The 24,722-nt window shown below is 40.3% G+C and overlaps 3 protein-coding genes across 3 annotated transcripts; 1 reads left to right on the forward strand and 2 right to left on the reverse strand.

Annotated features, from left to right (window-relative positions):
• The first annotated feature begins 5,398 nt into the window (after window positions 1-5,398).
• On the forward strand, window positions 5,399-5,731 carry LOC131693767 (uncharacterized). Its single transcript, XM_058981898.1, has one exon. It carries the CDS (start codon window positions 5,399-5,401, stop codon window positions 5,729-5,731), a length of 333 nt encoding a protein of 110 aa, XP_058837881.1.
• A 5,362-nt stretch (window positions 5,732-11,093) lies between these two features.
• Window positions 11,094-12,164, reverse strand: LOC131677092 (uncharacterized). Its single transcript, XM_058956677.1, has 2 exons — window positions 11,683-12,164; window positions 11,094-11,614 (listed from the first exon to the last, which is right to left on the reverse strand). The coding sequence occupies exon 2, from the start codon at window positions 11,612-11,614 to the stop codon at window positions 11,201-11,203; it is 414 nt and encodes a 137-aa protein (XP_058812660.1). The 5' UTR covers window positions 11,683-12,164; the 3' UTR covers window positions 11,094-11,200.
• A 4,965-nt stretch (window positions 12,165-17,129) lies between these two features.
• Window positions 17,130-19,200, reverse strand: LOC131677093 (UDP-glycosyltransferase UGT5-like). Its single transcript, XM_058956678.1, has 2 exons — window positions 17,697-19,200; window positions 17,130-17,641 (listed from the first exon to the last, which is right to left on the reverse strand). Exons 1-2 carry the CDS (start codon window positions 18,986-18,988, stop codon window positions 17,371-17,373), a joined length of 1,563 nt encoding a protein of 520 aa, XP_058812661.1. The 5' UTR covers window positions 18,989-19,200; the 3' UTR covers window positions 17,130-17,370.
• Window positions 19,201-24,722: the final 5,522 nt, after the last annotated feature.

The raw sequence follows: 24,722 nt of genomic DNA on the forward strand, positions 1-24,722 counted from the left end.
AAGGTTGTTGTTAGGAAAGCTTATTGATAACTTCGCCATGATCCAAATACTCTGAAGACTTCTTTTCTATGTCTAAAACTCTAGCGAAATGGAAGAAATCATTTTCTTCTAACATCTGAATCATGCACTAAAAAATTATGTATATTCACGGTCCGCGCGTGATCATTCAAGAACATGCGAACATAGGTCATTCGTATGTAAAAAATAATGTATACATGCGAAGTTACATACACGTTAGCACACGCGACATATAAACGCACACGCGTACAAATACTCGAGCCCTTCGCGATGATACACGCGATCGTGAAGTCCCTACACCCGTACATATCTGAACCGTACAATAAATATCACATTCAGAATCACGGCCCGCTGCAATTGGCCTTAAGCAGGGCTAGACATTGCCTGTATCGTCGTCAATTCAATATTAATTCTTCAAAAGGGCTAATGAGATTTTTGTAAACAAACTTATTTCGCTCATTATTCCGCTACCGAGTTGAATTTCATGAAAGATACACATGAATCAACATCTTTACCTTCGGTAAATGTTTTCTGTGTTGAAATAATAACAAATTAAGCGAAATAGGCAAAACAAAAGTTTGTTTACAAATCTTATTGTAGTGTGTGATTTTGACGGGGACTTCCGAGAACCTAGCTCTACAGCCCTAACTCTCGAAAAAAAAAATTCAAACATTTCCAAAACTATTGCGTTTTAGAAGATTTTTGTTAAATGCATTTTGATTTGAAATTACATCCAGAAGCATAATAAAATTGTAGTTTTATCTGTCCCATTTCTACATGGAATCCCTCTAATCAAACACACTGCAACATCCACACGAGTAAAACTATTTTTAAAAATTGCACGACGTTGAGCAATTTACAGCCAAACAAAAAAATCCAGTAATATGCTGGAAATTGCGATTATTTTTAAATTAATGTATAAATAGCGAACAAACTATAACTCGAATACAGACAATATGATTTTATATCAAATTGTCTGTAATTTTATTTTATTCGAGTTATAGTTTGTTCGCTATTTATACAAATCACCAAAATCTGGCAAAGTGCAACGGTAAATATTTGAGATGAAGTGAAGATACATCGTAAAGACCGGTTTTTTCACTATGCTATGTTTCTCCTCAGTGGATTAGATTTTAGGGAAAACTATTTTGTCTGCAGAAAATTGTTTAAAACCATCTTTGCGCGCGAAGAGCACAAAACCTAAAACTAAATTTGTTATGGAATTTGCGTTAAGACTTCGTCTCTTCAGAATTCGACACTAACTTAGTGGCAGGACTAAGCTAGTGCTAGCTTTTTTTGCGGCACATCATGCTTGATTAGGGGTTTTCGCAAGAACACAAATTGTGTCTCCGTTTTCCGGCGCCAGCTTAGTCCTGTCACTAAGTTAGAGTCGGATTCTGATGAGACGGAGTCGAAACGCAAATTACATAACTAATTTGGTTTTGTTTTCGCAAAATCTGTTCCATAAAATTTCTTTCAAAAACATTTTCGATTTCAACAAGTTATTACCGAAAAGGACACCACCATTTTTGTAAATTTGTAGACTAGTGTTGCCAAATTGATCGAAAAAGAAGCATGTCGAAGTGTTGCAAGTAACCCTGTTTGACGGTACCATCATTTCTAAATTCTATCTCGAGTTGTGTGATATAATCGATCCCATTTAGTGTGAATTTCCACGGACACCAGTGCAAGAAGTTATTTGCTCTTCCAATTCCGATAATTTGCAACATTTATAATCCCAAACACAATCAATGTCATGGAATGGATTTTTGCTGTCATGCTATCAAGCTTTATTATATTGCTGCCGCTTCAATCGGTCGGAATCATGATGCGAGACGAGATTCGCTCTCGATAGCTCCCTGTTAGAACGATAATTGAAAAAGTCAGCACCAGCCAATGATGCACTGACAAACAACCAACCGGCTCGAGCATTGTTGGTCGTAACTGGGCAGCAGATTTTACATATGGTCGCTCCAGTACTACGAGGCAACATGGTCTGATCGATTGGTGGCGGCAGGTGGGTCATCTCCAGAGGGGGATTGTGGATTCTGATTCCGTGACAACAGTTGCTCGTAGTCCCTTTTCCGAATGCTACCGGCACTGATTGCTGTAGTGATAATAGAAACAATCCAATCGTTGCCTGAAGACAAATACCAATATCTTGTTCATAACAATAAAAATTAATCGACATCATGATCCCTCTCTGTTTTTTTTTCTACGCCACTCGCATTTGATTGTTTCAGTTTATTGACCATTGTATTGGTTATAGATGACCTACCATGGTCTGCAGGTTCAGAAGGTAAGGCGCTGGTCTCATAAACCATTCCGAGTATGTTTAAGACTCTTCTGGGAAAGATTCTTAGTGGTCAGTAGGGTCGTAGCACTAATCGTGCGATTGTCTGATATCACTAAGATTGAGAAGACTGGTGAAACTGAAGGTCTAGCTCCGTAACAGCATGAAGTACTAAGCGTTTGCTTTAATTGGAACGGTTAGCTGGATTAAATCGAGGTTTATGTATTTTTTACCATCGGGGTGATTTTTGGAAACACTTTGATGATTATTAGTTTAAAGTTCAACTGATTTGCCATCCGATCTTTGTACGACTGATGCATTCAAAGAACTTCATTTGGAGTTAATCGAGAGTCTGGTGAATTTGATACGTCAGCCATTATCAAACAAATAGGAACTAATCTTCACTTTGGTGATGATAGACGCTTCTGTGATCATGAAATTTCGGTACAAACAAACCTTATCACCCTCGGAAGCGTTGTACCAGTCGGTCGAGAAGGTTGAGAATGCGTCTCGCGGTGCTCTACATCGGTTTGATCGTACACATTTGCGCCATTTTCGGACAGCTGCATACTGCTACCGCGCAAGCCGATAACACTGAGTGCCGCTGGTTGTACAGATGCTGCCAGTTTAACCCAATCGAAGCCACGGGCTGCCAAAGGCTTTGTAGCGATCCGGAGATTGTTTGTGAACCTACCAACACGGAGTCGGCTGCACCGGTTGCCAATTCCAGACACATTATAGTTGCTCCAAACTGTCGCGAGGGCTATCGATTGAATCGAAGAGGCACATGCAAGTTAGTGTTTTGATATTTGCCCTTATGAAGCCGATAGTAGTTTTCGTGATAGTATTCGGGGCTGTCGGTGTAGCGGGTGAATATATCAGTGACGAAGGAGATCATTGCGAGTGGCGTTACGGATGCTGTAAGAAAAATGAAAATGGCGACTGCGAAGAGATTTGTCGCGAGCCAACTTCTGTTGTGTGCGTCGATACCGCTGGTGTACCGAAGATGATCAATATCCTCAATGTTTACTCCTGTCCGGAAGGGTATCGGCGTGATCATCGAAATAAGTGTCGAAGAGCGTATTAAAGATGTTAAAAAAGTGTGACAATTCAAGTGTGTTGTTTATTTGAACCGAAACCCCGTTTTTGATTTCAAAGGTTTAAAAAAGATAGACAATTTATTTGTAGATATTGCCTAACTTTCGCTGAATATCAAATTTTGGATGACGCATTGAGGTTCAATCTGATCTGACTGTTTTTGAAACGTTTGTTTGTAGTTCACCAATTCGCCAATAATTTCGTACCAAGTTATTTTGAAGAACCATCATCCACCTTCCATTTTTGACTATGTTAGTAACATTTTCTTTTTTTACATTTTAACGACATTCAATTAGCTAGATATTATTGGGTAGGGAAAGTTATGAAAATTAGCGCCATAGTACTCAAGTGAGAGCAAGCATGTGAAGTATACAGATCGGAAAACTAGAAGTAGCAGGTACATTAGAACAGGCTTAATAGATTTTATTTTATTTATTTATTTATTTCAAGTCGTCAAACAGATGTAGACCGGTTTCTTACAATAATTATTAAACTAACTTAACACTAGTTAAAATTTTGGTTTACTTTAAACTGCTGCTTAAGTTTTGTTTTCGACATAGTGAAGTCAATGCCTTCGCAATGCTTGTTGTAAATATTCATCATTTGGTTTAAAGGGCCAAACTTGGCATAATTAGTGTGATGGCGAATTGTACAAAAGATGCTGCGGTTACCTAGTTGTCGAGAAGGAGCATAAAAATTTAGTTTCGATAATACAATGTCGTTTACAAATGATATCATAGAAAATTCACGACGATATTTCAAGGTTTGAATGTCAATTAGCATGCATAGTGCTTCATAAGATGGCAAATGTAGTCCAGTCTAACCTAGTTTACGGAGAGCGAATAAGATTCTATTGTTCTGTATATTATTCTTTCTACTCAATGTAATGGCATTACATTTTTTTACATTCAGTTTCAGGAGGCTTTTATTACACCATGTATAAAGTATATTTACTTCGTTTTGAAATGTCTGAAAGTCTTCACCATTTCTTATTTCTAGAAATAGTTTCATATCATCAGCATATATAAGAACTTTTACATTTTTTAGTATGAAGGAAATATCGTTAACAAATAAAATAAAGAATAGCGGGCCCAAATGAGACCCTTGAAGGACTCCTGATGTAACTTGAATTGGGATTGATTTTATCCCTTTAAATCGAACAGCTTGTTCACGATTTGTAAGATATGATTGTACCCATGTAAGAAGTCCTGGCTCAAATCCTATTTTTTCTAATTTAAAAAGTAGCATGGGTATGTCGATGCGATCAAATGCTTTGCTAAAATCTGTATAAAGAGCTCCAACGTGGTTTCCGTTATCCATTGCTGTTAATGTGTAGTTAATGAACTCGAGTAGATTTGTACTTGTAGAACGCCCTTTGAAAAAACCATGTTGCACATGGGTAATTCTGTTCTTGATTTGGTGGAATAAATTTTCATTAACAATCGCCTCGAAAATCTTGGGAATGCACGAGATGATAGCTATTCCACGATAGTTACGCACATCGGATTTTTTACCATTTTTAAAAATTGGAACTAGGAAAGAGCTTTTCCATGTTTTAGGAAAACAATCTTACGGGCTTGACTTTTGTCTTCTGCTGATGAGGGTCGAACTTGCCGCAGTATAAGTAAACACAGTGGTTATGTGGGAAAAAGAAGTGTAACCGTAACGGCGGACATTCCACAGGGTTCCATACTCAGTCCAACTCTTTGGAGTGCTATGCACAAAGGAGTCTCCTTAGGGGCGTGAAGATTGTCGGTTTTGCGGATGACATGTTGCTTCTAGTGATCGGCGAATCACTAGAGAAAGTAGAAGTACTCATAACGGAGGCACTAGATGTTGTGGAAGATTGGATGCGCAAGAAGAACCTGATGTTAGCTCACCACAAACCCGAGATGGTGTTGATTCGCAATCGCAAGGCAGTGCAGCAGGCAAGAATTTCGGTGTGAGTGTATCATCAACTCAACGCGGGAAGTTAGACAATTGGGAGTAATGATAGACGACCGGCTAAGCTTTAATAGCCACATCCACCATGTATTCGAGAAGGCCGTAAAAGGGATCTCGACACTATCTCGAATCATGCCCAACAATTCGGCGATCAACAGCAGTAAAAAGCGACTACTGGCAGGACCTGCATGGGTGACGGTACTGCAGGCGAAGAGGAACACAACTCGGCTGAACAGCATGTTTAGGCTGATGGTCATGCGGGTGTTAAGCGCGTATCGAACTATCTCGTCGGAGGCAGTTTACATGATAGCTGGAATAGGGATTATAGGGATCGAGGTCCGAGAGAAGTCCGTAAACAAGATCGAGCTGATATCTTAAGAAAGTGGTAACATAGTGGGATAACGCTGTAAACGGTAGATGGACTAAGTCCATGCCACTCGGTGTGGATGAACAGAGCGCACGGTGAAGTGAACATGCACATGACACAGTTCTTGTCTGGGCATGGCTGTTTCAAGAAATATGTTCGGCCACGTGAGATCGCCGTACTGCATCGCGCGCGATGATACAGAGGAAACGCCTGAGCACGTGGTCTTTGAATGCCCGCTATTCAAGGACGAGCAAAACGAAATGAGAACCATTTTCGGTGAAAACGTTAACATGAACATTAGAGTGACAGGAAAAAAATGACCCCTATCGGCCCACCCCTGAGTCGATTCCTAGTCCCACCAGGAGTTCTTGCACCAAATTTGAAGCAAATCGGACAAGTCTAGCTACCGGACCAACGTGCCTGAAGTTTGTATGGGATTTTTCAACAATTTACATGGACACGCACAAGACGCATTTTCGCCGCTAGGTGGCACTGTATACATCATATTATCATTGTAAGTGAAAATAAGAAAGATAATTTAATTGTCTACAACTTTGTCGAAGACTGCTAGTGAATCTGGCTTTGTTAAAAGAAGTTATTAAACTTTTAGCGAAGTGATGTCTGAGTCAGTTTTTCATAGGGCCTAGCAGTGCATGCTTGTGCATCAGTACTCGATTCACACGAACTAAACATTTTTGTGAAATAACCGTTAGATTTAGCTCAATAGTATGTTCAGAAGAATTGTAGTAAATAATAGGAGTCATGTTTTGGTTAGAAAATTTTAGTTCCACATTGTACCGCATAGAGGGCGCCAACACTAACTTTTCAACGGAAGGAGATAGAAATTAGGTGTCTTCCACAAAGTTGTAGAACAGGCATTTTGCAATAATTCTCCCGAACATCTCGATATTCTATCTCTCTCCGTTGACAAGTTAGTATAGGCGCCCTCTATGCGATTACAGTTGGAACTAAAATTTTCCAGCCAAAACATAACCCGTATTATGTGGTATAATTCTTCTGAACATACTATTGAGTTAAACCAAACGGTAATTTCACCAGAATGTATAGTTCGTGGGAATCGAGTACTGATACACAACCATGCACTGCTAGGCCCCATGGAAAACTGACTCAGACATCACTTCGTTAAAATTTTAATAACTTCTTTTAACAAAGTCTGATTGCCTAACAGTCTTCGACAAAGTTGTAGACAATTAAATTATCTTTCCAATTTTCACTTAGTGATAATACGATGCATACAGTGCCATCTAGCGGCAAAAATGCGAGTTAGTGGGTTTTCTCCATGTAAATTGTCGAAAAATCCCATACAAACTTCAGGCACGTTGGTCCGGTAGCTAGACTTGTCCGATTTGCTTCAAATTTGGTGCAAGAACTCCTGGTGGGACTAGGCATCGAATCAGGGGTGGGCCGATTGAGTTTTCAAAAATTCATTATTTTTCTGGGCAGTCTAATGAACATCTGCTGAAGAGAGATAAAGTAGACCAGCAGGCGCGACCGGAGTAGGCTAGATCCATCGCCGGGGACTAGACTGAGCACACGCATCGTGGTTGAAAGATCGTCGGGGTACATGAGAACCGGAAGTCATCCTCCCCCGGCATCGCAGGACTGACCTCGGCACCTAACCGACCAGCATAGAGAGCGCATCGTCGATGATAGATCGTCGGGGTACATGAGGACCGGAAGTCATCCTCCCTCCGGCATCGCAGGACTGACCTCGGCACCTAATCGACCAGCATCGAGATAACGGTTTCCAGAGAAAACTTTCGACGTTGGGAAATTTCTCCGTCGGAGTAGGCTAGGCCCACCACCGGGGTAATCGAGTAGATTGCGAAGTTTGTGTACTGGAAGTCAGCTCTCCGGAGTAGGATAGATCCACCGTCGGGGACTACTCCAAGTAGTCCGAAGCGAATCGCCGGCTTGAATCGTCGGGGCTCCTGTGAACCGGACGCACCCGGAATCGTCGGTATTCGAAGCAAGAATAACGCGCCCGGGAAACATTCTTTCGTCGGGGAACTCTCCGCCGAAGTAGACTAGCTTCACCGTCGGGGACTATACCGGGTAGCACCGAACGCGGCAAACCACCAGTATAGCGTCGTCGGAGTACCAGTGAACCGGAAGTCATCCTCCAATCAGAATCGCTGGATCGACCACGGTATCCAACTGGTCAACGCAGAGTAGAGTGCATGTAGAATTCCATACCGTGCAGGACTGATATTGCGGTTGTGATACCAGCAAACTAGCACGACCAGCTAGATCTGGAATCAAGTGATGTCTATGAGCACAGCTTCCCGTCGAAGTAGTCATTTCAAATGGAATCCAGTGAATCAGGCAAATGTCGGATTCCTTGGTGGAGCTTAGAGGAGTAGGGTTCAGAGTTATCTTTTCTGTTCAGAATCCCTCACTCTGGCACACAATGGACGAAATCGGTAGTATGGTAAGAGCTTTACCACCAAGTAAAAAAAATAAACACACACAATTGGACCCCATTGTCGACTATTGAAGCAAGTCCTTGCTATTATGACAGCTGGCTAGATTTGGTCATAATGTAATTGGGCCATCATGGGTCTGCTGATGCTAATTTTCTTGCCACAGGTACAATTCGCTTGCCAAACCATTTGTTACGAAAACAAATTTTAATCTGCTAGAAACCGTAGCCTTGTAAAATTCGGATTTATTTGAAATTGATTTTTGCATATATTTCATCGCCGATCAAGACACATCTATCAAATTTCGTCATCACCTGGCCGTACAGCTAACGGGCTCGTGTACTGACCGGTTTCTGTTGTTTGGGGATACTGTTAGGTTGTTTATTTGCTCGGTGACATTTGTAGCCTCCTCGAAGACGGATTCGCCGCACAGTTTTAGTTTTTCGCCGCAATGGCATAGATTTTTAACGAATAAATCAAAAGATTATCCTATCGGCATTTAAACTGAGAGTGAGCCCGAGGTACACTAACCTTTAATGCATCCTTTAAGATATTGGATTTCAATCAATTATGATCAACGGGTGAGAAACCACGCTTCTGAACAGACTGACCTTTATTGAATGTGGTTGAATCACCATTTCTACTTGGACATGAGATAAAATTGTCTTAATTTTACGGAAATCTGATTTTCGTGGAATTTATCTAAATAAGTGAAATGGAAAGTATGCCAATTTAAATGATGACTTCGGCCGAGAAGACGCACTTTATTTGCTAAAAAAATAGTACCTAGATCTTCGTGTTCCGTCTCAGGTTAGCAACAAATCAGGAATCACACAAGGAAGCAATATGGGCACATTACTGTACACGCTGTTTTTCAAGGATATATATGATGCTGGGTCAGAAAAATTGCCCCATGGCATCAAACAGAATTGCTTATTTGTGTAATCAGTAAAAGTAAATTGAAAATCCATTGAGATGTTGAAATTTTTTTATTAATAAAATAAGTAAGTATTCAATTAGATGTTTCGTCGAGAAAAAAAATATAAACAAAAAAGCCCACCAAAATGAGAACAAGCTTTGATATCTTATTGATTAATCATAACCTGAAATTAAATTAATATTTAAATTTAAAGCTAATATTAAAAAAAATTCTGTAAATGCTATCTGAGTTTGTATCGCAAACAGACCTGCTGTAGTGAAACCTTTCATTGTATCTAGGTCGATTGCGAAAGATTGGGCTTTACTATTTGGAAAACAAAAACATGCACCACGTGTAGTTTATGTTAACAAAATCAATGGAAAAATTAACTCCCCGATGAATAGTAGAGAAAGAAGAATAGCATTCAAAGATGATGCGATTTATCTAACTATTCGCATATCTCTAAATATGAACCGTGTTAAGCAACAAAGTTACAAAAATCTACACTTTTTTGTCAGAAAGGTGCGTCGGCTGGAGCCGCCCATGCATACGAGTCGTAAGTCAATCCAACCTTTACTGAATTAATGTCTGATTTATATGTTTTGTTTTTCTCTTTGACGTTTCTTTCTCGGCGACACTCAAAAGCACACGCGAATATGCAAATGACTACACGGCTATGGGCACGCATTACTAAACGCGAAATTACAAACTTTCTGGTATATGCGACACGTAAGCGCACACGCGATAAAAAGAACGGCCGCAATGATATACAAACGCTCGAAGCATTCGCAATAATACAAACCACGCGAACGCGCCCACGATCTCGCAATCATATAAACGTCCCGGCGATTTTGTCAACGTCGTAGGACTTAAGAATATTTAAACGCGGTCCTTTGTGCCAACATACAAACGCCCGCTTTCGCGTGGTCATGATCATAGCAGTCCGGAAGCTCAGGTCGTCATGATCAGGAACTCTGATGATATGTGGAAAATCTCCCTCTTCTAGTATGTGGAACGTACACTGAAAATTAGTATCACATTCACGGTACGCTCGATCTATCAAAAACACACGCGAAAATACAAATGGCCACACGGTTATAAAATCGAATTTATACAAGCGGATTCACACATACATGCGCTAGCACTCGTGACATAGAAACACTCACGCAAGCGAACACGTATACATACAAACGCTCGATCCCTTCGCGTTGTTACATAAAGACGAATGTAATCGTGATCATCCACGCACATTTGCGCCCCAATTTTCGCAAGCATTCAAACGCGCCGTTGATCTAGAAACGCTGTAGTGAGATTATAGGTATCTCAAGTGCGCACAAATAAACGCTCATTCCCACGCGATCATCACATCATTTCACCCGCATAACTGAACTGCACACTTGATATCACAATCAAAATCCGGTCCGCTGCAATTAGCCTTAAGAATTCTAACGGGGAGCCTTTCCTAGAAACCAGCTATACAGTTCCAGTATGACAATTCTAACAAAATCGAATAAAATGCACACTTGCATCTAGAAATGTTGAAGCGTCATCACAGAACTTTATTTGAACTATTTGGAAGTTTTTTTTTACTGTAAAATACATATTATAATATGACAATTACAAGGTGTTTGACTTACGTTTTCTTGTTTTACACTGCTGAATCTTCAAATTCATATATAAAATATTTCTATAAGTAGGAAAATAGGAGTTCTATTGAGAAAAGCACAATAAAACGACGAATATAAAGTGGTGATCCCATTTCTTCCTGTAAGTTTGATAATATGGCCAGCGAATGTACTAAAATAGTAGTTTCATTTATAAAACCTATTTTGCTTAGCATGTGTCAATTTTATGAATCGAAGCTATCGAACAGTCTATCGCACAAAAAGTCAGCCACTAGCACATCGGATAACCTTCGAGCAAGACCTAGTTTCGGTAACCTTCGCTATCATAGTGCTACTAAGCAAGCCATTGGAGCAGCTGCTATCTTAAGTCAATAAACAGATCTAATAACAAGCAAACCGCGTAAACATTCTCCTTTATTCCTTCGCCAGATCTCGCATAACAGAACTGATTTACATACGGTGGTGACGACGCGAATTCGACGTATTTTCTTATCATATATGAGCTCCCTCCAAGGACGCCACCGACGCTGCGTACGACGGAGGTGGTTCGTCTATTAGCAGGTACTTGTCCAGCTTCTCGTACGAGGGCGGATCCAGTAGGGAGGTATAGTAGTCCGGTGGTAGACCACTTTCCGTACCACGTTCAATGGTATAGATTGACTGCTGGTCCATGGGTAGCGGTCCGGTCCACATGCAGGTCCCTACTCGGTGCGTGAGGTATAGCGTTATCATGATGCAGATCACAAAGAATGCCACCGCCAGACCCAGCACTATGATCTGGGACTCCAGTTGATCTGACCAGTCGGTGTGGTTCATCGTGTACTCCAACAGCAGCGCTACTACGACTAGTGATGGAATCGTGATCAGTAGGATCGCGAGATCAATTACGCACTGCTGGTATTTCATCTGCAAAGGAAAAGATAAATCCGTCAATGATTTGTATTCGGAATAATTTCCCGAAACGGTATACATACGGTGCTACATTTTTAATCTTCGAGTATAGAACTGAGAACTTGTCCGCTTTAGAACGGTAAATTGATTTCCACTAGCAGGAGTTTTTCCCTTTATTCCGAGTGACAGTGATCGTGAGAGTTGTTCCTGTAAGATCCACTAGCAAACTGCGACTCTTAGAAACGAAGAGATTCCGTGCAGCGATGGCGACAGCGAAATTCGCACCGTTTTTGTCTCATTGAAATATGATAAACGAGTTGTTGACACTTTGATTACGCCGGACGAGTCGCCGACGCCGCGAGGCGAAGGGCTCTCAGTTATCTGATATCGACGATTGCTCAGAGCTGACTAAGAAGCTCTTGGGCATGGTACTTGATTTTAACCATGTATCCAGATACTACGGAACATTCATTAGTAAACTATACGATTTGTACTAGGTAATTATTTGTTTCGATTTCAGTAGAAGGTCCAATGCGTAAGTGTAGCACACCAAATTGCCCTTCTGATGGCGATAAACAGTCTAGAACAGCGACGTTGCAGATAAATCACATGTGTCTACTGGTGTTGGTATCTACTGCGTGGTCTGAAAAGTAAACGTAATCTGAGACTTATGAAGAATCGGCTGTTTACCGCGCAATGAATGGCGCCGATGTAGGGTGGATTGCGGTTATTTGAACCTTATTGTTTGTTCTTACCTAGGTAAAAACGCTAATATTGTACGGAAATGAATATAAGAAATTAAATACTGAAAACGCATTTGTGATTGAGGCTGAAATAATTACAATTGAATAGGTATATTTTAAGTCAATTTTTATATTGATACATGTGTTTATCATGGTTGTTGTAAGCAAGTTTGTAAACAAGTGGGAGAGAATCGTCAACCGAGAAACACTTATTTGGCGGGTTTTTATGGCCAGGTTCTTCCAAAAAATTTACTTTAAAAAAATCCCATTTGTTGTTCCAAAAATATTTAATTATAGGCTATTGTCAGTCCATCGTCAGCGGATACTCATCCGACTGCGTCCGACCTTTCATTTGAGATCAATTTAAAAATCGTAGTTTTTACATAATTTTGGTCCTTTTCCTCAAACTTTATAAGCAACTATAAGTCTTATTTCACTGCATCTCCTGCTATGATTTCGTATCAGTTTCGTAATTAATTTACCGGTTATAGTCAGTAGTCATATATTTTCGATTTATTACTATCGACAAACCCTCACCCCCCTCCTCCCTCGCCTTTCCAAACCAGCAGCAGAACTTGAAGAGATTCGGAACAAAGACTCATCGAGGAATGTAAACGTTATACACATTTTTTGAGTATACAGTAGCCCTTCCGAAAAAAGTTTTTTAAACCTTTGGTTTTTTTTAATTTGCTATTTACCGAGAGAATGAGATTCCCCTAGTAATTTTCGTTTTACCACTGAGAACTGGCATACAAGTAAAGTTTTCAACGTGTAAAAAATTAAACTGCTTTGAAATGACAACAGCAAGTAGCAACTTACCACTGGTCGGCGCTTCGATCGGCCAGCAATCGCTATACCGAACTTGTATGCAAACTTGGATACAATGGTGACTCACGCATGCGAACCTGTATGCGATGGTGATTTTCAACGTATTTTCATTTGAATGTTTACACAGGTTTTTCGGGAAAGTTGGTTCTAGCTTATATGTCTGTTCTCTGTGCTTTTACTTCGACACAAATATTTACTTTAGGCAGTCATTTACATCCGCACCTCTATCTTTGAACAAAATATACATACACAATGACGGCTAGCCTTATTATGACAGTTTTAATATTGCATACAAAGCTGTAGGATTTTTACATTCAGTTTAAGTTCGTCTCCTTTCAAAATACTACTTTTTGCTTTGAGAAAAATAACATAACTAGGTTTAGAATGTTTAACAATCAACAAATGTAACTATAACTACCAATCAAAATCGTTTTATTCAGGCTGTTTTTGAAGAAATATTAGTAGAAAACAAATTTCACACTGTTAGGTGGATTTTTAATGGAAAATATGCTCAAAATCAATTATTTAAGCTTCGTTTGAATTATAGATGCAAAATAATACACAGTACTGCAGAAAATAATTTTGTCCAGCTTTTTGGCCCAGTTACCCCATAGTGCAACGCCGAGCATGGAAAATCTATCGCTACCGGAATCGATCGGAAGCATCCCTTGAAACCAGACGGATGACGACGGGATGGGTTCGAAGAATGGACGACAAATCACCGGTGGAGAACCACTGTTCCACACGACCTAACTGCAGGAGAATCGGCAGGCCACAATGCGCTTCCAGCAGGAACACAAAGTGCTGCATGCGCGGATCTTCGGCCTGACGTTTGAGTTGGAAAATGTAAGGACATATTCGCAGTCGTTAGAATACCAATCATAGCTCGGATATTATTTCACAGATCAAGAAAAAATTCGAACGCCTGGGTGCGATGGAAGAGGAGTTTACACAGCTACGGGAATGGCATGATGCGCTGTTACAGCTGTACGGTGCTATATTCAATACAATACAAATGAAAACAAATTTTAAGCTAAGCTTCACACTTTTGAACTTATATATAAAACCCTATATAGAATAATATATTTATACAACATATTAATCTAACGTATTCATTTTTCCTTCGAATATTTTTGCCCTGTTGGAGACCATATTGGAATAATTATTTCGCAAAACAATCGGACCAAAAACTTTCATCGATTTTTAGAAGGGAATTTGATCGAAATCAGCACTGTTGAAAGATCAATCTATTGTAATAAATTTATGATCAAGTTCACTAAATAAGATCATAAACTTACCCGAAGAATTGAGATGATCCTCGTTGATATCATGATCACTGTTCGACTCACGGGAACAGATGTAATTTTACACAGTAATACTTCGCTAAATTAGGCTAATTTTCTATTAGAACTGCTCTACATGCTAACTGGTGATACTTGCACTTTGGAAAAAAAACTTTTTACACTTATTTTCATTTTCAAAAAACTAAGCACTTTCCATGGCTTGCTTCTTTTTTCTCTAAACTTTTAACTTTTAAAAAAGTGCCGTGTAATCGGCAACACTTCAAATTTCACAGCGCGCCATTGGAAAACATCGCACCACACTTCAACTCTACCGCACGGATACGCATACCAAACACGCCTGCTGTGGTGCTAGTGTAACACGACAGCGAATCGCATGATGCTGGCTTGAAGAGATGCAAATGGCCGACTGCAAGCAGCAAGCCCGAAAAGGTAGCGCTGCATTTTTCTTTCCAGAGGCACAATTTTCACAACACATCTGCATTTATCTTCCCAGAGACAGCATTTTCACAAATTGATGCACGCATCGATTAAAATACTTTTTTACTGAATTTAGCTTCATTCGCTACCGCTGCAACAAACACGATCGGACACGCAAAGCTTTTTCGATCGTGCAGAAATTCGCTTAAAACAGGTACGAAAACTTTCCACTATTCACTTCCGCGATATTGTAATGTAGTCGCGACCAAAATATTAATTGAACGACGAAAAAGGAAAACCTCTTCATTTTTAAAGAAACTCGATCGAGGAAAAAACCACACCGACGCGACGCGCTACTCAATCTCAACTGGCTCAGGGTTGCCAGATACATTAGTGTGATATTTGTAGCAGAAATAACGATGCTTCTGATTTACTCGTTATTAAATCAATGAGATTATTTGCGTTTTTAAGAATTAACACCTTCATGGCCATGTTGTTTATAAAAACAACAAAGTTTTCAAACAGATATAATTTTTGGATTAAACAAGATTCGCACACAATAATATTATTTCCATTCTTCTGAGTACTAACAGTTATTAGTATTAGCTCAAGTACAGAATTTATGGCAATTAATGCAAAGAGAATATAACTACTAGAGGATGCATGCCGCTGTTAACACTGATGAGTTATTCTCTCGCTCTTACATAGGCTAGGCCCAGTTTGACACATATTGCCCCGGGTACACACATGTCAAAGTGATGGGATAAATTATACTAGAGCAAGACCCCATGTTTCAGCCCGTGAATACATGAATACAGTAGCGTTTTGCTCCCTCTAGTAGTTATAATCTATTTTAATTAATCTGATTACATTCCAACGGAGCAGTGCTGCTAGGAACCGTTCACGTTGACGACGAAAAATGAAACTTTGAGATATCTTCGTTATTTTGCAATATTATTGAAAACTGATTAAAGCTATCTGATTAGACTGTCTTCGACTACATTTTCCACACAAATACGCTATTATGGATATTTTAGGAGAAATGTGTTGCTTTGGAAGGTAAACATTGAGCAGCTTCTAACACTGCGAGGAAAGCACCTATCATTATAAAAAGGGTTTTCGGGTTTCTTGATCCTACCATTTTCAAGGAAAATTTGTTTTGGAACTCTACATATGCTAGAAAAAAATTGGATATGAAAGGGTTAAACAGAACAACAGAGAATATAGTTAAGTCTAAAAATTCTAATGCTTAAGGGAGATTGCGAGCCATATAATGTAATTTGGCGAAAGGCCTCATGCGTTCGTAGGTCTCATAGGTTAGGTCTCGTTTGACTTTTCTTGGAACGGTTTTTTTTCAGTGTGGCTTATTTTATTAATTATTGAAAGAAAAATCCACCCAGCATTACGACAAGAAACATTTATAACTAATAAAAAAGGCAAAGGCAAACGCAAAGGCAAAGGCAGAGGCAAAGGCAAAGGCAAAGGCAAAGGCAAAGGCAAAGGCAAAGGCAAAGGCAAAGGCAAAGGCAAAGGCAAAGGCAAAGGCAAAGGCAAAGGCAAAGGCAAAGGCAAAGGCAAAGGCAAAGGCAAAGGCAAAGGCAAAGGCAAAGGCAAAGGCAAAGGCAAAGGCAAAAGGTCCTAAGTGCAAATGAAAGCCTCTCTATATTTATTTTCTCTTCCGCTTTTACTCTTTGCATTATATGCTAAACGAAATCAAAGTCTTTCGATATATACTGACATTAAAATTTAAAATTTCGTATGATAATCGAAAGAGAAAGTAAACAAAGCGTGACATTCATTTGCACTTATGACCATTTGACTTGGAATATGGTAATTTGTTTATTTGTTTGTTTATTTGGAGCAGGGAAAAGCCCGTTCAAGCAGAACATAAATTCTCTCTTGAATAGGCATAAAACCTCATCTTTTCGCATCAACAGATTACATCGAATCCTAATGATACACATAACAACATATTCATTGTAATTTCCGAAATTTAAATGAAAATTCTGTTCAGTCAGCTCATTTTTTGACAGGCGGATTTGTATCGAATCCGATGACGAAGATTCTGGTTGATATATAAATACAATCCGGCTACGCAACACGTAAGTGTGTAGCAGTAGCTCAATTCAATAATGGTCGGATGTTGCAATTGACTGAGTGACATAATTCCGTGCGAATAATCCACACCTATATTACGATCGGAATTGGCTTTCCCATCAAATATAAGCTGAGCAATCATTCCAAAAGTTGTCTTTTATTCTCGTGTATTGATCGCCTTGAGTACAAATATAACATAAGCGACAACGCGCTGAAATAATTTCATTTTCTGATCTTCTATGGTGCCTCTCCTTAGTAACGAATTTGGTCATATCCTGCTCCCTGCTACACTACTATCTTTAGTTGAATCGTTGATGTAAAAAGTTTACAGTTCAATGCAAGTATTCGATTCAATCGAATGGCAGCAGAAAACTATCCCAGCTTAATCTTTCTTAGATTTAGAGTTATCCACCGGAGCTTTCTTTCCGATATGTCTTCTAACAATCAGGTAATAAATAGTAACTGTCAATAGAACCACTCCAATCATATCCAACCCGTAGACCCGGAATACATTCATATCAAGCGCTGGAGAGCGAAGATAGCCTAACCCTTTGTTTTCAATTACTTTCTCGATCCAGAATACGGCCCGATCCAAGGGATGTTGAGGTTGCCCTTTGAAGTGGTACGAGCGTTCCTTCATTTTTTCGTAGTAGCTGAAAACGATTCGATAGTTGTGAACGGTTTTGGTTTAGTATACCTGAAACTCACCTGGGTTCCCCGACAATCCGGACGATACTCTCCCGAAGATTAGTTTCGTTTACTTCGTTCGATGGCAAACTTATCCCCACTCCCGCTTTCACGAGTTTCTCCGCATTGCTAAACTGGTCGACGAAAAACGGGAGGGCAACAACGGGTACTCCGTGCCAGGTTGCTTCCTGTAAACTCAACAAACCTCCGTGGCTGATGAACAGTTTAGTCCTCGGGTTGGACAAAATCGCAGACTGAGGGACCCACTTCAGTACGAGTAGATTCGGTGGAATTGATCCAAGATTCTCCGGATTCGTATTCTTCCAAATGAATCCGTAGTCGGGCATGCTTCGGAACACGTTGAAGATATCTTCATTCAGTTGATCTCCCAGCATGTTATTGTCAATGCTTGTTCCAAAGCTGAGAAGTATAACGCCCTTGTCGGCACGGGCGATGAACTGTTTGACAATGGGTGCTACCTCTTCCCGGCGAGATACGTGTAAACCTCCCACCGGGATGACGTTCGGTGGCAAGGCTTGGTAGTAATCCATGCTGAAATCCATGTTGACCAGTATGACATCGGATCGTTTTTCAATTTGCTTGACTGAGGCGGTATCCTTACCGAACAGGTGTTTGGCTCGGCGATCTTCATTGCGCATGTAGATGTGATTGCGGTAGAAGATATCAAGGCCCCAGTATAGTGTGTTCTTAACTCGCTCGATGAAGTTCATTTGGGGGTTATAACTGGATGCGTAATGTGGCATATGAGTTGTTCGAAGTGGTGCATCTGCCATGGTGGTGACATGAGGGGGAATGTTGAAAGCAGAAACGGATACCAGCGGTGGATTTCCGAAGTAATCAATGAATCCTAGCAAAAACTGTCCCATTGTGAGATCGTGAATCACCAAATCAAACTTGAACGTTTTCGGATAAGCCAGTAGCTGGCGAACGGTGTCATCCTTTGCTAAGATTCGGCTGGCCATATTGTAGAAATCATACATGGACATAATGTTTTTGAATGGATTTCCGAGATCCGAGTAGTCCCAGTCCTGACCGTACTCAGCCATCACTCTTTCAATAAAATTTTCTACCACCAGAAATGTCTTACCGGGTATAGATTTTTCCGTTTCAAATGAAAGGATTGTGAGATTATGTCCATTCTCGTATAGGCGATCGTAAATCTGCTTGCTCCAGATGTGATGACTTTTTGTAGCTAGTGTTTCTAGATAGAGGATGTTGTCTGAGGCGACCGTCTGGAACAACGCTGATAATGCTAGTACTGTAGTACAAAACGCGATAATTTTCGGAGCCATCTTCGCTACCGAGCTGATTTTGGACTACTGTTTACGTAACCTTTTGGGGGCAATCTATCGCGTCGGCTGTACGCCGGTTATCTTCGAATTTGAAAATATGCTGATAAAATTTTGATATGCTTATCATCACACTATAGGTAGGTTACTTAACTTAGCTTTTTTGTTCGCGTGTTTCTGAGCCTTTTCGATTCCGCTCACACGCGTCTAGAAATCATACCAAGGTAAACACAAACCGGCAACGTCCCCGGTGGTCCGGCCGGTAGCCCTCTGGACAAACCATTGTCGTAGGGCGATAAATGGGCTTGTATAGGAAGCTGCCTCGGGTGGACAGCAACGATGGTCCGAACTGTAGTTGTGCCGAGGGCTGCGTGGTAGGTTCCTCGCAGCTTAGCGAATTGAAACAAAGCTCCCGGCAGGTTAGAAGTGCCTCGGATAAATCACAGCAAGAATATTTCCACTCACAGTAATCTTTGATTGCCGTTCGTAAGCTGGGTACGGGATCTACATTCTCGTCGAATCCGGCGGTCCAAACGCTGCTGATTGAAAGTACAAGAATGAGCGCGGAATGCGTGATCTTCATCGGACGTTCTCGTTGAACTAAGGCTAGATGATCGAGTGGCCGCAGCTCGAAGAGTTATTATCAATTAATGTAGCACCGTTTGAGATGTGCGTCATAGTAGGGATGATTTGTGTTTTTACGAGAAAGTATGTGAAGTTAACTGGCTAGTAAACATCTGTGCTGGTTTTGGCTGGTTTCAGGCTGTGATTGTGGAGTACATTTATTGACGTTATCTACTCCACCACGTGTATTTTAGCTCGTTATGGGATAAATGGAAAACTGATCGTATTAGTAAGACTGTTTCAAAACTGTATGAAACGCGCCATCTTGAAATCCAATTACAACGTGGAAAATTGGACTGGAAAAAGTTAGACATGATTTTTTTACTTATCTTTCGATTATTCGATAGTGGGCATATCTCGAAAACATGACGAGAAATAACTGTTAGATTTATTCCCAAAAGGGATGCGATCAAGCTAAGAGGAAGCCACGAGTTTTAGGCATATCAACTTATGTTATTTTCTCGAGAGGAACGTCACTTCAGAATAATTGTTATGTTCCGTTCGATTTAGCAATTTAAATAGTTTTCTCAAATCGAGTACAAAAAATCGAAAAAATTACAACAAATTCATCCAATCTCAATCAAATTTTGCTCGAATTTGATCCAATTTGATGTTACTAGCAACTCTGTATGCTCTATTTTCGAATCTTTCGATAATTCTGGCTACAAAATTTATGTTTTTGTTTTGATGTGTTTCTGCAGTTATGCTGCTGGCAATGTTTTGTTTTGATTTCATCGAGAACTGCTATTAAATGGTAATTCTTCAAAAGGGCTAATGAGACTTTTGTAAACAAACTTATTTCGCTTATTATTCCGCCACCGAGTTGAATTTTATGAAAAATACACATGATTCAACATTTTTACCCTTGGTAGAATCAATTTCGAATGTTTTCTGTGTTGAAATGATATCAAATTAAGAGAAATCAGCAAAACAAAAGTTTGTTTACAAATCTTATTAGTCCTATTCAAATGTTGATATGGAATTGTCAAAACGTGAATTTCGAGCAACTCAATTTTTTTCCAGAACGCATTGCATACCATCGTTCTCCATTCCAAATCATTGTCAAGTAATGTTGGAAATTCGAATCCAATCCGAACTAACTAATGCCAATCTTTATCAATCCAATCAGAATTTGAAAATTTGAAAAATTGAAATGGCCGAGTAATGAACAGAAGAGAAAGACCTCAAAGAGAATAGGTTTGTTCCAGTACCAGGAGAAACTGGAAGTACTCCGGAGAAAATCGTTCCTGTACTCTCTTCTTCTCTTTTTTCTTCTTCTGGTAGCAAACTGGAGTAAAAAGGAGCAAAGATTTTTTGCTTCTGTTTACTCCGGAGTGACTTCCGTGTACTGGAACAAACCTAATCTCTCATTGTTACTTACGTCCATTTGAAAAAGTACTCGAGAAATGTTAACCCTAGAACGTTACACTTATTTTTTCGACCTTAGAATGTTGCACTGGGGTACAAACTTACCCCACGCGATTGATCGCAATTTCTGCAGGTAAATATAGTTTTTTTCACTTTTTTCGCAAGCATTGCCATATTTTGCCAACTGAGTTCTGGCTGCACGGTAATGTGAACTGCTACTTGTTTTCATATTCATCTCTCAAATCGTTTTTCCGGGTGTTCGAGGTGCCGATAGTGTTGGAGTACAGATTAGTGAATTTTTTTTATTAACGAACATGAAGGTCGGCATTTTCCGGAAAGTGCTTTAAAAAAACGACGTGAATTAGCGAATAGAGCTGTATCGGTAAAGTAATGTTGATTGAAGGGGCCTTCCATTGAATGGCACGGTTTGGTAAATGTTGATTTGGACTGTGAAGGTTTTTATGCAAGAGTGCCTACAAAATGTGACACATGTTTGCTATACAGTCGTGATTCGCTGGTTGCGCCATACCTCTGTCCAACTAACGAATTTGATTCGTTCGTTCGTTCTAATGTTGAGAGGGGTAAATCTCTCCTACGTCCGCAGATCTCGCATTTGCACAGACGCCTCTCTCGTTAGCTAGGGAATCATTTGTGTGCATATTAAGTTTTAAACCAACCGACATAACCCCACAAAACGAGCTGGATGAACTTCTTTTGACAATTCTCGGTGGTTTGTTTACATGGAAGTTACGTGAGTTCGAATGTAACAGATGAGCACCCGTTGCGCTCGTACTCACGCATCTGACAAAGTAAACAAACCACCGAGAATTGTCAAACATGAACTTCATTCATTATGAGTTCATTCGTGTCGTCATCTTGTAGAACTCAATACATTTTTAACAGGTTCATCAGAGTGGGACAATGCCGGAGCCGTTATTTAGGATTATGTATATGTGGCCCAACACTAATTGACCAGTGCCCAGACCAGTTAAGGATGAGTGGTTTGGAACAGGGTTTTTTTTTACTGGCAAATTTGATTTTTCGTATGGTTAGTCGCCATTTTGTAAATCGGGTTGAATTTCTATCTTGTCACATTACTTCTTTATTTTTCATTTTAATGTATGGTTAATATCACGATTGAGGTTCGAGTACTGTTCACACCTTCCTGATTGGATATTGGTGCTGGTTCAGTGCTGTGCGCGAACACCACTCTTTTCTACTACCACATGTTTTGTGAGCGCTCGTGCAAGTGTTTGGTTAATGAATTGAGTTCTACAAGATGACGACACGAATGAACTCATGATGAATGAAGTTCATGTTTGACAATTCGCGGTGGTTTGTTTACTTTGTCAGGTGCGTGAGTGCGAGTGCAACGGGTGCTGATCTGTTACATTCGAACTCACGTAGCTTCGATGTAAACAAACCACCGAGAATTGTCAAACGATGTTCATCCGGACATTTTGTGGGGTTATGTCGGTTGGTGTAAAACCTAATGCATAACCAGTTGTTCGCGCCTCTGTTCAACAGCAAACTGCATATTTCCCACACCAAGGGCCACCCTAGGCCCAAACATTGGTCCTTCGAATCGGATATTAGGTCCATCGTTCCTATTGCCACCGTGACTTCTGGTGTGATTACTGAGTGATTAGTGATAATCAGACATCATTCCATAGAGCCTACACAACTACAACACAGCCAAAACAAGGACCTCGGTGTGACTGTGACAATCATTTTAACTTCAAGTGTCCGTCATTCAGAAAGTTATCGATCAGCCAGCGTTTCGCAATGGTGAAGAGGAAAAATATTTGCTTCAACTGCCTCCGAGTTGGACACCGATCGATACAATGCCACTCCACTAAGTCATGTTTCAAATGCCAAAAGAAACACCATACCATGTTGCACTATGAAACTCCGTTGCAGAATGTTGCCCCACAGGGAAGTTTTGTAAGTCAACCAACAAGCTCGTCGATAGCACTCGAATCAACCAGCAGTAAACGATTTGGTAATGAGCCCACAGACTAACAGACATAACACACGGAAACAATGCTTAGCCCGCTTTAACGGTCATTTTAAATATATTTGTAGTTGGGAGTGTGGCCACATTTGAAATTATGGCGCCACTGACATATGAACTAGCATATGGGGGATAGACCACTAGTGAAAAATTGTTCGCAAACCTGAGGGGTAACCCACCAGTAAATGAGTGTTTGGGACTATGAATAAAAGGTGGAGCTAGTGTTCTGGGAAAATTGTCGGATCGATGTTTTTTGAGGGAATTCCCTCATAGCATTATGTCTGTTAGGCTGTGATGAGCCATCTTCGCACAACCTCTCCCAGTTACAGAAAACTCCTATGCTTCTTACAGCGGTCGTCAATGTGCGAGATCGCAAAGAAGGAGTTCTTTCTTGCCGCGCCTTGCTGGACAACGGTTCCACGGTAAATTTAATTTCTGAATCAATGGCAAACCGTTTAGGTCTTGAAAGAAAACCAGTATGTATTCCTATTACTGGCATACGAGAATCAAAAACGTACGTCAAAGACATAATTCTTGCAGAGGTTCAATCCAGAACCAGCAATTTCAGCATGGAGATAGAATGCTTGGTCGTTCCCAAAGTAACGGAAGTGATTCCCTCAACGAAGATAGATATATCCAATTGGCCGATACTAGCAGGTTTTCAAATGGCGGATCCGCAGTTCCAAACGCCCAACCATGTTGACATACTCATCGGTGTATCCAAGTTCTTCCGTTTGCTAAAATCGGGATTTTTCCAAATGGCCGATGACCTTCCGGATCTTCGAGAGACCCATTTCGGATGGGTAGTCGCTGGGGATATAGGAAATTCATATTTGAGACACCCCACCTCGAAGCTATCAATCCTTCCGATTGAGGACAACCGGTTTTCTAAGTATGAACATCCTAATAATTCTGGGAATCCATCCCAGCCCGGAGGAGTATGTTCGCACCTCTGTTCAACAGCAAACTGCAAATTTCCCATCCCAAGGGCCACCCCTAGGCCCAAACACCAGTGTTGCCACAATTAAATCTGTACCGGGAGTTGAAAAATCTTTTCTATCTGTACTCTTCTATAGAAAAAAATTGTACTGGATTCTGTACCCAAACAATAATAAGGTTGTTTTAAAAAAAATCATTTTTCTTATACATATTTTTCATTCGGGAAATCATATCAGACATTCCGACTCGGTTGTTTTATTTGAGCTGGAATTCCGCAAGAAACCAGTCAGAATTCCGGATAAGTTTGACTGGGTACTGGGTTTGAGGCACAAATCCTCGACTACATCCGGGGAACGTGCCATTTAAGCCAATATATTCTGATTCCCGATTGACTGGGTAATGTCAATATCAGCTCCAGCTCAAACTCTCGCTGCCACTATGTTTACAACCAAAGGTAGCCAACCGAGTGGCGGCGAGAAGCTGAGATGGGGCTGATAATATCAATAGGATCCGAGAAACCTGCTTACAGGAATTCAAATGGAGCAGGTCAGAGTAAACGTATGCACTACGAGAAGTTTCGCTCGGCTTTCACTTAGACATCATCCCTTTGATTTGCTGGAAGCAGATTTCTCGCATATCGAATTCTAACGTCAGATTCAGTTAAAGCTCAATCAGTACCAGCTCCACTTCAAATTTTTGCTGTACCAAAATTTGCACAATTACTAAGGGCCATAAAAGGAATCAGTAGAGCCTGGTGGGGCGAATAGTCAAAAATTGAACCAGTCTACCTAT

Source organism: Topomyia yanbarensis, chromosome 1 (assembly GCF_030247195.1).
Source record: "Topomyia yanbarensis strain Yona2022 chromosome 1, ASM3024719v1, whole genome shotgun sequence".
Taxonomy (NCBI): domain Eukaryota; kingdom Metazoa; phylum Arthropoda; class Insecta; order Diptera; family Culicidae; genus Topomyia; species Topomyia yanbarensis.